Below are 15,067 nucleotides of genomic sequence, written 5' to 3' on the forward strand. Positions count from 1 at the left end.
TATTTTCAGCTGAGGACAATGGTGGAATGTAAAAATAGGCCTGAATAAATACGTGCACATTAGTCTTTAATTTCATGCCACTTTCTCCTTCAACTCCACTACACAAGAGGGAAATATAATATATAAAACAAAAACAACATTGTGTGTGACATCAGTGAGTGGCCTAGGGACTTTTTATGTTTGTACATCCTCACTTTAATGTCCAATTCAAAACCACACGCACCATATGATACCATAGGCCATAATACCATAATATAAACTGTGATTAGGCCATGGACATTACTGTAACCCGGGTTTTATTGATGCTTTTAAAAACTATAACCTGAGGCTGTGACTTTTTGACCGCCTGCAGTTCTCCCTGCCGCCTGTAGGGGGCGGGGCGCTCTCTTCCTCTCCTCAACGTTACCACGTCAATTACGTTACGTTACGTACGTACGGCGGCGAGGGTGTGGACGTCCCTCGCATTCAATCTACTGGAGACAACATAACGCTGCTAATAACTTCTGCTCTGGGCTTTACACGGCAACAGGAGATTATACCTGGTAAGTGTATCGGCAGACGTGGCGCCAGTGTGATTATTTAAACCCACGAAATGTTTTATTAGCGCTCATCTCAAGTCAAGGGAGAGAAAAACGGAGTTAGTTAGCGTGCTAGCCTAAACCTGTGTCTCATTTGCTCAACCGGAGGATGGTAGCTAATGTGTGCAGCTAATCGAGTCACTTTGAGTTAATAAGAGTGCCGTGAAGGACCATTTTTGTACTGCCAGCAGCGGAAGGGATATTCCCCTAAATAATCTAACTTAAATGATCTTTTTCTCCAGTGTTGGTGCAGCCAGAGAGGCTGCTGTAAACGGTGAAGTCGTTCCTGTGACACCAGGGTGTTGCAGTGTTTATTATTATTATTATTATTATTATTATTATTATTATTATTATTATTTGTTCTATATCACCTAAAAGTCAACCTCCAAGGCTGATTGTAGTTAACCTCACGCTTTAATGGCATTGATGTTAGGTTGAACTACAGCTGCAGTTGTTGTGTTATCATCTCTACTGTAACTTTTATCTTTTACAGTCTACAATCTTTTGAGTGCTCGGTTTATTCAGACTGTACGTTTAAAGATGTGGTTGTAGTCAATTGGTGATCTGTTTTCTATAGGTATGACTTGCAGTTATGCTTTTTATTTAGCCAACAAGTGGTTTAATCACAGTTCAGGCTGTGTGAATTATGAATACTTCATCTACTTGCCCTCCCTGTGTATCTCTTGTTTATTAAAATGCCATTTTACAGCTTGATATTCAAATTTGAGCCGTCGATTCATCTGCTGGTTGTTTTTTCGGTTAATGATTTGGTCTGTAAAATGTCAAGATCTTCAAGTGTTTGATCAAAGGTTATTATCTGTTTTACTATCACATATGACAATGAAAAGCAGTAAATCCTCAGAATAGTCATTTTTAATGCAATAATGTCAGAAATTGCTGTAATCAGCCTCTTAAATATGTTATCTCTTTGGTTTATATTATATTAAACTGAATATATTTGGGTTGTGGACTGACAAAACAAGATATTTATAGACCCTTTTCACTTTTGTTCCAGGCATTTTATAGACCAGTCGATAAATCTAGAAAATAATAGGAATAATCATTAGTGGCAGCCCTGTTCAATACTAATATAAATATTAAGGGAGTACAGAATTTAGCATGACACCGGATAGGAATATTTATCTACCCTGGTTCACAAGGTGCTATTCACAGCCAAGTGTTGTGAGTCACAATGCTGTAAACTGCGTACCCACCCAGTATTACTAAGGAGGATAAGATTACTCAGCACTGGGTTTCTTGGTTGCTTAGCTTTCTTTTTTTTATAGGTTTGTACAACAGAACGGTACGAGAGTGGATTTACCTGGAGGTTTGGACTGATTGAAAAACGTGTTAACAGAGGACCCGCCCCCTTTTCTGTCCCCTCTTTCAGGCGTTGTGTGCGTGCCGCTGAGCCCCTCTAACTGTGTGCCTCATTGTCCCAAATGAGGAACTGATGCTGGCCAGGACCCTGCTGAACCCCTCGGGTCGCCTCACTCATCGATCCCACTTCAGTTTTGCACCTTAAGAGAAGAAGAACACACCAGCCAGAATGGATGATATCTTTACGCAGTGCCGGGAAGGCAATGCAGTGGCAGTCCGCTTATGGTTGGACAATACAGAGAATGACCTCAATCAAGGGTGAGCCACGGTTTCTTTATTTGTGTATTTTCTTGTCATTAATCACTTCTGTCCATGGCTAATCAAATGCTGATTAAAAACAAACTCTTAAATGCAATATTAAAATAACCTACACCCCTAAGCTTGACTGGTAAATCATGTCCAGAAGTCTCTTGCTGTCATTAAAGATGTGTTTTAACTTGCCAAAATAATTAGTCAGTAATGATATCACACAAAAAATTGTATTCTTTTTAAACAAAATATCTTTACAGACATAAGATCAGACACTATCTTAGTGTTTTGAGATGCCCTTAAAAAATTGTTCAGCCAATGATTCCTTTTGCACAACTGTACTTTAATCTGCACAAGACTTGCCACAACATGAATTTGTGCTGCTAGATAAGGTGAATCAGAATCTCATGAAAATATGAGTTACACTGCAGCGTCTAACTTTCAAATGTTGCATTCTCAAGCCCAGTTTCTGTAGCAGGATGAAAGCCCGCCTTTTCATTCCCCAGCGAGATCGTGGCCTGTGATTGAACCCATTTCCTTGTGGGCACATGTTTATGTCCAGAATGCCAGCAGGATAATTCAACAGTGCGATTTTGGACAGGAAACCTTCTGTGATGGCAGAGTTAGTTCCATTTTCAGTTGTTGCTGCAATTAAATTTAGAACTTGAAGAAATAAAATTAAGAAAAAAAGCATATACATGCAGAGAATAGTGCAGGCTACTGTAAGATTTGACATGTTTATTATACAAAATATCTGATGGTTACAGGTCATCAGTCAGTGTGGAGAAGCTTCTGTATCCTCAGCTGACACCGTAAAGAAAACCTTGGCAGAGGTTACCAGTCAAGTAGTGATGACCACCCAGGAGGTTTCTCTTATGGACCTTTCTGTCCTAGATTTAGACTACCAGTGTTTATTTTCAGAGCAAGCAAAGAGAGAATTAATTTATCTGTTTAATATGATGACTGTGTACCTTGGAGCTCTGTTCTCTTTGTGTCTTTTTCTCCCATGATTTGTTTTAGTACATTTATGGTAAGAATATGAAGCACAGTAACAACTAGTTGGATTGTGTTATAATCTGTTTGCAAAGGATGTAGTTGTCAAGTTTTAGAAGTTTCACAGAAACACATAATTCGCCTTTTTTCATTTTCTTTAATTACTGTTGCAAAGTTGAACATAAAGATATACAACTAGTAATGTGCCAACCATCTAATTTCCTGTGTAATGTGAGAAAATGATTCATGGATTTGTTTAAGAGGTGTGATAACATCCAGAAGTGAGGTAGTTAATTTTAACCTAGTAATAATGCGATTAACAATAGGAGAGAGTATGAAAACAGAATTGATTTGTTGCCTTCTGAGGCACAGAGATGTCTCTAGGTACATTTTATTTTTGCTGTAACGATAAAACAGGAATTCATACCTTTTATATTACAATATTATAATTTTCAAAGTATAGTAAGTAAGTAAGCACATGCAGGATACAAATTACTGTTTTTTATAGCAGTATTGTGCTCTTTTATTAGTTTAATTTTCTCATTGTTGCTCGGCTGAATGATTGCATCCGGCCAGGGTGGATACATGCACCCCTACATGTGACTCGTCCATTAGCTGATTGCATGTCAAGTTCCCTTTTCCGGATGATATATCTCCCCCAGTGGGTGAAACACACTTATTCTTGCCTTTTCATTCCCTCACAGAACTTTGCCTATGTTCCAGTAAAACCCACTATATCTCAGCCTGTCAGAGTGTGCTCCTCGATGACCGTGTGTTTACACTGATGTAACGCCCTGACTAAGAGTAGTAGTGGAATGCTGAATCTCCTTACAAGGAATAACACACAGGCCTCAAGGGGATCGTCTACCACCTACCAAAACTCAGAGGGAGGGGGGGAGGAGATTATTGTAGTAGGGCAGGACTGAAAGAGTTATGTGTGACGAGACAGAGAATCTTTGTGTGTGTGTGTTTGTGTGTGGCCAAATAGTGAGTTTTTAAACAGAGAAATGCACAGTAGGCTGTGGCAGAGCACATCACCTTCCCCTCCTCCACTTATGTGTTTCCGGTATTCGTCTCCCAGTGGTATTAAATAGCTCCACTCATTTCCCCTCAACATTTCCTCCAAGTTCAGAAGAGTTAATTGCAAAGTTTAAAGCAAACTCTCCTAAGTGTTTACCATATACTCATCATCTCTGGTCCTTCCTGAATGTGTGTTACACTGCCACTGCGCTTGTTGCTGCGTAGTGTGAGCTATAGTTTTGTGGGTGTGAGGCTAATCTGTGGTTTGGTACCATTTTAGAACTATTTGGTTTTGAAATTAAATTCAGGTTATATGTAGAGCTTTGCTCTTCTTTCTTACTTTCTCTTTCGGCCATGCTATCACATATCACAAAGCTTTAAAGCTTAAATATATAGAAGATGTTTGGAATGTTTTATTGTAATAAGGACTAAAACGATAAACAACTGTCATTATTAAACAGCTACAGTTCAATTTTCTCAATCAATTAATCGACTAATTGTTTCAGCTCAAATGAGTCAATTAGCAGAAAATGCAACTATTTTAACAATTGATTAAAGATGATTATCTGTTTCATGTACTACTGTCAGGATATAGTGAAAGTAAATTGTTAAAGTTACCTACTGCAGCTTTGATGGTTTAAGTTGTGTGTTTTTAGTTGCCCTTTGTTGTCTTACATAATAATAATTACGTTTATAATAATAAATTGAATACCGTATATCTATAGGTTTTAGACTGTCGGTCAGACAAAGTCCAAACAAATGTTGTCGTTTTGGGCTCTAGGAAATTGTGATTCTGTTCTTAATGTTTTATTAAAAACAAATGCTTAACTGAGAACTGAGAATAGTTGCCACATTAATAAATAAAAATAGTTTGTTACAGCTCTGGTTGCATAAAAATATTGTTCATTACAATTGTATGGTTTACGAGGCCCTGTGCCGATCTCCATTCCTTACAGTGCCCTATTTGTGTTATTTAGTCTGAAACAGAAGACTGAGTTCAGTGTTGTGTTTTCTTTGGCCCGTGAGTGTGTTATTGTGGCTTTGATGGCTATCTGTGTTTGGCCTCATCAAAATGTAAATCCAAAAAAAGGCCTGTGCATGTGTGAATGACAGTTTGACCACTTCCACTCGTGATTGTTATGGCAATAATTGTTATAGAGTTTACCGTGTTGTTAGAGTCTAGCCTCCTTGTTTGGGAAGGAGGTAGATTTACAGTGTGAATACTCATTTTATATATATATATATAACCTCTGTGGTGGGGGCCAGCAGTATGAGCCTGTCGCCCTGCAATGGTTACTATTACAAGCAGCCAGTGGCGTAGAGGCTTGTTGAAGCAGGAAGCAATGGTTTTAGAAGAAGAAGCTTTTGTGAATGAGGCAGCACAAGTGATTGTGTTTAACACGGTCTGACGCCGCTCGGCTATGTTATGAATGGGTCATTACAAATGTACCGATATAGAATTTCATAAGGAACCTTAAATTACGCCCAAACCATGTTTTCTGCTTTGCTAATCTCATTCACTGGTTTCTACAGTCCTGACAGAAGATTTCTACTTAATACTCTCTCCTCCTTATTCAGACCAGGTTTCAGATGACATCTCTAGTCTGCAGCTATTGCAGAAAAGGCTCTAAATGTTCAGGCTTAATTATCAGCTGAAATTCCATTAGCAGATTATTTGAGGGTAGTGTATTAGTCACAGATACATTGGGTCTGACTTATATCTACTTAAATATTGTTTAAATAGCGGTAGATGTCTGACACATTGAACTAACTGCTGTAGTCCATGTAGTCTTATACGAATACCAAATGTCCAAAACACAGTACAGTAAAGAAAGGATGAGATTTCGATCACCATTATTTTAGCCAATACTGATCCAAATTCTGCTCTTCTTATGTGCGGTATGTTCAACATTATTTTAATGAACCATAAGTGTTTCATGATGGTGACAGACGAGAAACAAAGACTCATTTTCTCCAATGTAAAAACCTTGTTGCACCAACCACTTTAATGACAGCAAGAGTCAGTCCTACTACACAAACACAAAGTCTCTTCTGTGGAGGTTCTTTTCCTTTGTTAGATGTTTCTGTGAATTCCTTTTTCCTCATCTGAGGCTTGTTATATGACCTGGTGGGGATGTCGGGGCAGAGACATACAGGGTGCAGACAGGCGCTCTTCCTCGGGCTTTTCCGTCTGCCAGACTGAGCACTGTTGGCAGGTGGAAGTGCCTGAAATAAATTACCGCAGCCAGTGTGGAGGGGGTGAGCAGGAGAAAAACCCTGGCACTCAAGCGCCTTTGGGTTGCGGGGATGAAGTTAGCTTAAAGGGAAAATCTATCCTATAAAAAGGACCCCAGAATAAAAATACACATACAGAAGGCCTGAGCCTCACTTTATGTGTAAGTAGTACATGTTTTTAGCAGTTTGTTTTGTTTAAAAATCTTTAAAAAGTCTGTTAGCAATTAGGTTTGAATGATATTAGAAAAACAACAATGCACTATTTTGTTGATACACAAAAATGATTAATTAAAAAACAAAAAAGAAAAGTAAAATTACATCATTTCTGATGATAAACAGAATAAGAGAAAGAGAGTACCTGGTGTGTTTTTGTCCAACCAGCAGTCCAAAGCTTAAAGTCAGTTAACAGTGATATAAAACACAGAAAAGCAGTAAATCACCACATTGTAGAAGCTGGATTCAGAGAATGACTGGAGCGTTGATAAAAGACTTAAACAATTAATCAACTAAAAGTGCAATAGTTATGTGGATTGAGCAATCAATGAATTGACTGTTTCAGCTCTAGTTATGTGCAAACTGTGAATCTAAGCTCATACAATAAGTATGGTGGTAATTCTGTTTATTTGTGCACACATGCTTTAAAGGATACAGCCATTGACTTCACAACTCTGCTCGCTCCCCGAAACAGACTCAAGCTTAACACAGAAAACTAATAAAACCATAGAGGTGAGTCTGTGGGAGCTTTTCTCTTGTAAACTTAGGCTAATTAACTTGTAAGATTTGGCCTTTTGGTCTTAGAGGAAATTGCCTCTGAGAGCAGATCTGCTGTGACTGCAGCAGGTCACCCAGATGCACAGATAGAAGTGTGTTGTGGGACTGAGGGTCTCTGTGGGGCTCTTGATGCTGTTTTGAGCAGAGCTCTGCAGGATGTGCGAATACAAGCCAGTGAATTGATGGCGGGTCGGGCAGAGGGTTCAGATTCCTGCAGATTCATAATACTCCCTCAGTTCCCAGATCACATTATTATTCTGTCTGCCTACTCATAATTTCAGAGCAAGTGCATAACTTCATTATCTGGAGGATTGTTCTGTGTCTTGACGAACAGTAAAGCCCACATGGAAAAGGAAAGTGTATGGAAAGTGGAATGTATCATCAATACAGTCCAGCTGTTTTAGTGGAACTGAGAGGGGGAGGAAGGATTTGAATGAGAGGACGAGGGAGGGGAGAGACTCTGATGAGGGAAGGAACTTTGTAAGAGAGGAGGAGGAGGTGACCACAGCCAGGCGGAGAGAGTAGAGAAATGAAGAATGACACAATCGCACACAACAGCTGGAGTTTATGCATGTGCAGTGCTGCTGAAGGAAGTCTCGCTGGGCCTTATAAGGGCTGCAGCGAATGCAGAGCCTTTTTTCTTTTTTTTCTTTTCCTGATTGACTCTCTGTCACTTACTGCATCTTAATCTTTCAGTCTTTATCTCTTCTTTTCCGAGGAGGTACACCATCAGTCACTCTGTCATGTAATCGAGGCCACTGTCCTACATGTGTCGCTGCCAGTGTCACAGAGACAAAGAGGAATGATGAGTGCCAGAGGCCTATTAGCTGTTGTCTCAGTCTGAGTTGCATCAACTTCCTTTTTCTTTTTCAGAGGAAGATGACAGAAATATAAATAAACAAATTCCTCATTATGACTGTACAACTTAATGCTGCAGTTTCAGATTAAGTGCACTCAGTTGCCAGTTTATTGAGTCCAGTGTTACAGGACTGTTGCATTAGACTGCATTAGTTGGATAGGTGTACCCCGTAAACTGGCAACTGAGGCTATTTTTAAGTCTTATAAACAGATTATATATAATAGACCATAAACAATACAGCTTATTGAACTGATATGTATTTTCTACGTTGACCAACCAGTGTTTCTCTGGAATGCACACTTGTTGTCTTTATTTGAAAAGTGGTATTTTGATTGTCAAAGAAAAACCCATATGCTCCAAAAAACAGTCCCACTCTGTACCTCTTGGCCTTGTGCCAAGTAAACCACAGAGTTGTTTGCAGGGAGAAATTGAATTTGGATAGCCGAGGGGCTGAAGTTGGTGGTATACTTTTTTCTCCCTCGAGTCATAAACTTTTCCTGCCTGCCCTGTGGTTCTTCTAAGTCCTTGCTGTGCTGAAGGTCTTTGTGAAACCTGTGCTGAATACGAATGCTCCTCTCTCGCTGTAGGGACGACCACGGCTTCAGCCCTCTCCACTGGGCATGCAGGGAGGGCCGCTCCAGCGTGGTGGACATGCTCATCATGAGAGGGGCTCGCATTAACGTCATGAACCGTGGAGACGACACTCCTCTGCACCTGGCCTCCAGCCATGGACATCGCGAAATTGTGGGAAAGGTTTGTGTAAACACATGCACACAGTGGTGCTGGAAGAGGTTCCTTCCTGGTTCCTGTGGTCATCCACTAACTGACAATCTCTCTATTGTCTATTTGTCAGATTAGATCTTGTAACGTTAAACATGAAATCAAGTCAAAAACTGACACCAGGGCTGTAAAGCTGACACATATTCCTTCTTGCACGCACAAATCTCACAGAGCAAAATGGTGTCTCACTTCAAGTTTACTTCATACATGCAGGATATTATGAAACCTGAAATGATGTCACTTGAACATGAATTATAAAGACTAAGGTCTTGTCTGTTCTTGTAGTTTCTCCATCAGCAATTTTAAACTGAAGGGAGTGCAATTTGTCAGTGTCGAGGGAAAGTGTAAGGTAATGGCTGCAAGTATGATTATAAAACGTGCTTACTATTATAGTTGTAAAGAACAAGCAATGTAAGAAGTAGTTATTTTGCTCAAGATATAGATATCAATTCTATCTGCATATAGGCCTTTAAGTACAGCTATTTGTTCTTTTTACATGGATATCATAAAGAGGTTAGCAAACGGGACACCAAAATATGTTCAAACTTCACAAAAGGCAGAAAACAATCAATAGCTGCAATGAAACCAGAAATACAGGGATTCATCCATGCATAGTGTTTGCACCTGCAGGATTCCACTTTAGCCTTTTCAGATTCATCACATGTGTACACTGTATGTCCTGTTTAAAGCCTATGTAAGGTATACTTTTGGAGTTGCAACATGCACTGTGGTGTGTGGAGCTGCATGTGGCTGCAAAAGTATTGTAGTAGATTTTGTAAAACAGCAGGTCTGGTTGGTAAAACACTAAAGGTAAAAACACTGAAAGTTACCAGTCAAATTAAAGTATTTGTTTAATTTTGGTCTCTGATAAAATGCAAGGATATCTTGTATCTCTGAGTATGCCATAATGTCAGGCTTGTGCTCGAGGGTGTCTGATTTAGAATAGCTGCCAGGCAGTTGAGTTTAATGATAGGCATGTCTCAATACCTCTGGTATGTATCCACAGGCAAGACCAACCTCCATTATTTTTGTTGGCAGCATTTACACTCATCCCTGTATACAGCCCAAACAAGATCTGGCCAGTCTTGTTTTGCATGTAATCCTTTGTTTTTGCTTCTCTTTTAGCTGATCCAGTGCAAAGCAGACACTAATGCAGCCAATGAACATGGGAACACACCACTGCATTACGCCTGCTTCTGGGGCCAAGACCAAGTGGCTGAGGTTAGTGCACCCCCTGGTGGTGATAACGCTGAGACAAGGTCCCATCTCGACAAACTGTTAAAAATGTGGCTGAAAACAATCTGTCTTTCTCAGGACCTTGTGACTAATGGGGCTCAGGTGAGCATCTGCAACAAATATGGGGAAACTCCCATGGACAAAGCTAAACCCCACCTGCGTGAACTCCTCAGAGGTATCCTGACTCTCCATTGCCTCTCACCTCATTCCAGCAGGTTCAAATGTATTTTGTCTTTGTGTTCAATTTTCTCATTGAATTCTCCCTGTCCCTCCACCGCACAGACAAAGCTGAGAAAATGGGACAGAGTTTAGCTAAAATTCCCTTCAAGGACACGTTCTGGAAAGGCACCACCAGGACTCGACCCCGTGAGTCCCACAAACACATAAAGCTTTATTCGCTGACCACTTTCCATCAGTTAGAGTGCTGCATGAAAGGGAAAAATATTCCAGGCTGGTCTCCCAACCGGTCCTAATGTGGCGTTTGAAATTTCCACTGCTTTTCCATCTGCATGCTGTTGTGCTGAATTTCACAGGAATAATGCATCTTTTGTCTGAGCTTTGACTTGTCACTGATGTTTGTCTCAATCTTGTGTTTTTAGGCAATGGCACTTTGAACAAACATGCAGGAATTGACTACAAACAGCTCTCTCTCCTGGCTAAAGTAAATGAGAACCAGTCTGGAGAGGTACTTTATATTCTTGTTTTCTTGTTTTCCATTCTGCCGATGCTCCGTTAAAGGTCATTCACTTCACTTTTTCTGTATGTCTTTCTCATCGGTAGCTGTGGCAAGGGCGCTGGCAAGGAAATGAAGTTGTTGTTAAGGTGCTAAAAGTCCGTGACTGGACCACAAGGAAAAGCCGAGACTTCAATGAGGAGTATCCCAAACTCAGGTTATTATTTAATACTGACTTTTCTACAGCCTATATGCTCTGCGCTGTCGTGGTCACTCATTTGTCTGTTTGCATTGTGTTGAATCAAACTTTACGTATTCTTTCTTTTTGGGGGTGTCGCATCTCACACAAGCCGTTTGTTTATGTCAAATCCTCTGTGGGTTTGCCTCTTTTTGTCTGTCTGTCTGTCTGTCTGTCTCTCTTCCCTGTTCCTCCCTCCCTCCCTCTGGCCACATCCCAGGATATTTTCCCACCCGAATGTCCTACCCATGTTGGGAGCATGTCAGTCTCCTCCCGCCCCTCACCCCATCATCATCACACACTGGATGCCTTATGGCTCCCTCTACAACGTGCTGCATGAAGGCACCAGTGAGTACTTCTACTCTGGTCACAAAGCCCGTACTTGCAGGGATTTGTGATTTATTGCACTTGTGCATTTGTCATTATGTTGCCATCACTTTTTGTACAGTAACTGTCATCCTGTTATGTGGTGAAAGTACGGGTGGCTGAAACCTGTTTTGATTTGTCACTCGTCCTGCTGTCAGACTTTGTAGTGGACCAGACGCAGGCGGTGAAGTTTGCTCTGGATATTGCTTGTGGAATGGCCTTCTTACACACACTTGAACCCATGATCCCTCGCCACTATCTCAACAGCAAGAGCGTCATGGTAAGAAGAAGTGTGGTTTCAGCATAGCTTTCAGGATCGTAAGGATCAAAGAAAATTGTGTCGCCTAAAAAACCCAGAAAACTGCCGAAAAAGGAAGTGATGTTCTTTCCTATCTGAGTCAGTGTTCTTTGTCTCCACAGATAGATGAAGATATGACAGCCAGGATCAGCATGGCAGACGTCAAGTTCTCCTTCCAGTGTCCTGGCAGGATGTACTCGCCTGCTTGGGTAGCGCCCGAGGGTAGGCATCACTCATACAGCACAGATCCACAGTGACAGCTGGAACCACTCAAGCTCCAGCGTGAATGATGGATGCAGGGACTGTGCACTGTCTCTGAACTAAATTTAATCTGCAGCTGATTTCCCTTTGAGATACAGTAAAATCAGAGCAAGTTTGAAACATAAGCTGGTTACAGAATATGAAAATAACCAGGGAACCTTTGCAGCAGGGATGCAAACAGTAACAGCAACCCACAGAAAGGGTTTTAAGTTGTGTATAAAGCAGAATGGCAGAGACTGTGTGGGATACAGCTTACCAGTTACCATAGAAACAACCATACAGTAATACATATAGTGGGTAGTGAGCGTGGGTAGTGAAAACAGAGAGCGTTGCTTTTGATAAGGCACAAATGTACAGATTTTGTTATGGTGAATTACAATATGCCTTCAAATCTTCAGCAAGGATGTCTCTGTAACATTTAAACTATAAATGTATGTTGTCATGTCAAGATTTATGTATTAACTATTTCTGGTAGTCGCTTATTGGAAGAGATGGAAATCCCCAAATCTTGTGGGGAAAAAAGGAGTTTTAGATTGAATTTGGATACACAGACACTGAGGGTTGTCAATCACTGGTATTGCTGGGACAGTATGATAATATTTCTCTTTATATCTTAATATATTATCTTAACTTAAATGAAATATGGTTTTGTTACCAAAACAAACCACATCCGGTTTCTTACAGAGGAATTTCTAAAGTACTTGTGTATGACAGCCCTAGTTTTACTTTTTTATCATTGTTTTCTTTTTCATTTAGCCAAGCCCTCATGATAGAATATTTTCACTTCATTGTGTTGACTCATATAGAAAAAGGGAGACTGAGTAAATATATTCAAGGTGACATTACATTTTAGGAGATAAATAGAAAAAGGTTTATTTGACAAGTCTATTTCCATTTCCGTTTCCTGCTATCTGCTATAAACCTGCTGCTTTTGTGAAATGAATTGCATCATATCAGAGATAAGTTACCTCACTTTACCGTCATCTATTTCCATATAGCCTAAGGGACTCTACTGAGGACGCTAAGGTTACCAAGCACTTTTACACCGTCTCCTCTTTAGCCCAGTGTCACATTTTACCACAGTTTACTAAAGCAAATGCAAACTGTAAAGGTAGTTCCTCATGATTACGCTGTATTATGATTATGATACCACTCATTGAGAATTGATGATTACTGAAGTAAATGATGTGAATGATTTTGTTTTGTGATAATTTTGTTCCACATACGGTTCAGTTCCCTGGTTGTCAATGAATATTTCAATGAATATTTCACCACACTGCATAATAATAAAAACGTTTTGCAGAAGGTAGAGGGAGGCACTGCCTGTTGTTTGGTTCAGGGTTTTTCAATGCTTTTTGGAGGACCCACCAATGCTTTTTGGAGGACTTTGGTTCGGGAAGCTTGGGAACCCCTGGGGGTAGTTCAGTGTGTTTGCTCTGCATAACTTTCCCTTGTTGCTCTTTGTGATTTCCAGCCCTGCAGAAAAAGCCCGAAGAGATCAACCGTCGGTCAGCAGACATGTGGAGCTTCGCTATCCTGCTGTGGGAGTTGGTGACCAGAGAAGTGCCGTATGCTGACCTGTCCAACATGGAAATTGGCATGAAGGTTAGTGGAGCTATCTTTGGCTCATTAGATTATCAACAGAGTAGCAAATGCTTGCAAAATCAACTATAACTCATAGCTTTAATGCATTCAGGAATTTCTTTTCTACAGTACCAAACGTCTGTCTGTTTTTGCTCTCAGGTTGCCTTGGAAGGTTTGAGGCCCACTATCCCCCCCGGCATTTCACCCCACATTTGCAAGCTCATGAAGATCTGCATGAACGAAGACCCAGCAAAGAGGCCTAAATTTGACATGATTGTGCCAATCCTGGAAAAAATGCAGGACAAGTGAAAATCCTCCTCTGCCCTCCTGAACCAGATATCTTTACCCCAGATGGTGGTGTGGTGCTTACCAGTATTGCCTTAAACTCTGCCGCTGCATTCGACGCCACTGTAGCTTCTGCTTCTGAGATGAATTCAGCAGCAGTCACTTCTTTTATATTGTTTTTTTTTTTTCTTTTTTCAATGTGATATAAAATTTTATTTGTGTCTTCATCTTTGTCACTGATCCGCTGATGCTGGCTCTGCAGGAGCTTAATATTGACTGTTCATCTTCTAACCTGTAATCACGTGGACTGAGTACAATCTTCTAGACTGAATAACCTGTGGAGGTCAGCATGACAGTCTGCTGCATTGCTTCAGTGGATTTAAGGCCTTATTTTGTAACTGGAGTGGGCTTACTATTAAAAAGTCCCCCTGTATGGAAAAATAATGGTGGCTCCTAATAAAACAAATAGCATATTAACTCAAAGCTTGTCTTGTGGGGAAAAGTTTGTTTGTTATGTCAGCAACAAACTGTATGCAAATGGACAAGCATGACAAGTGTCTGAAACCGAGCATTTAAACATGTAAGATTAAGAAAATGTATATGAATGAGTGTTCCCAATGAGAGTACTTAGCAGTGCTGTACCATTCAGCTTGGCTGTGTAGTGATGTGTAGAGCTTGACCTGTCTTGGGTGTTGGCTCCTGATTTGTATCCTGTACAACCTGCTGACCATTATGTAAAACTGGCCATAGAAACTTTTTGTTTGATGCAGCAAACATGTCAGTGTTGATCATTGCAATTTTGTGAGGATTACTTAAAAAAATGCATTGCAAGATTGCAGATTTTCTCCTCATAATTGTAATAATGTAATTAACTAGATTACTCAAGTGTATTCCTGGTATCTAGTTTATTTTCATTATTTTCTCTTCAAATCTTAACAGTTTTATTATGATTTGAATTCTGTAAACTATACAAAGGGTCATTCTCCCTTTCAACATGTTTAACAGTTTAACTCAAGTGTTATTTTCATGTTGAATATGGACGATCTATGTAATCCAACATGTAATACTTTGTAGTGTCAGGAATGAATACTGCAACCCAGACTAATTTATTCATGGTTAGCTGTAATTGTTTTCTTCTCAAGCATTGGGACTGCTTTTCCTCAAGTGTATGGCTACATCAGAAGCTGCTGCCAGCAGAAGGTGACTGGGACATTAAGGGGGATGGTATTAACATCCTGCTAACTCATTATTTTCCCTTTTT

At 40.2% G+C, this 15,067-nt stretch overlaps 1 protein-coding gene across 1 annotated transcript in view; it reads left to right on the top strand.

The window, feature by feature from the left end:
- Positions 1 to 434: 434 nt before the first annotated feature.
- The window catches only part of LOC118341309 (integrin-linked protein kinase), a gene marked incomplete in the record, with an annotated part of 14,826 nt that continues 193 nt past the window's right edge, over positions 435 to 15,067 (top strand). The window contains 13 exon segments of the mRNA XM_035679532.1: positions 435 to 542; positions 1,969 to 2,216; positions 8,673 to 8,838; positions 9,991 to 10,086; positions 10,180 to 10,276; positions 10,384 to 10,467; positions 10,701 to 10,786; positions 10,882 to 10,991; positions 11,233 to 11,360; positions 11,537 to 11,658; positions 11,799 to 11,898; positions 13,412 to 13,542; positions 13,681 to 15,067. Coding sequence (XP_035535425.1) covers positions 2,128 to 2,216; positions 8,673 to 8,838; positions 9,991 to 10,086; positions 10,180 to 10,276; positions 10,384 to 10,467; positions 10,701 to 10,786; positions 10,882 to 10,991; positions 11,233 to 11,360; positions 11,537 to 11,658; positions 11,799 to 11,898; positions 13,412 to 13,542; positions 13,681 to 13,830 — 1,359 coding nt within the window.

The sequence above is a fragment of the Morone saxatilis genome, unplaced genomic scaffold, assembly GCF_004916995.1.
Source record: "Morone saxatilis isolate NCDOM2014 unplaced genomic scaffold, NCSU_SB_2.0 Contig8, whole genome shotgun sequence".
Lineage (NCBI taxonomy): Eukaryota > Metazoa > Chordata > Actinopteri > Moronidae > Morone > Morone saxatilis.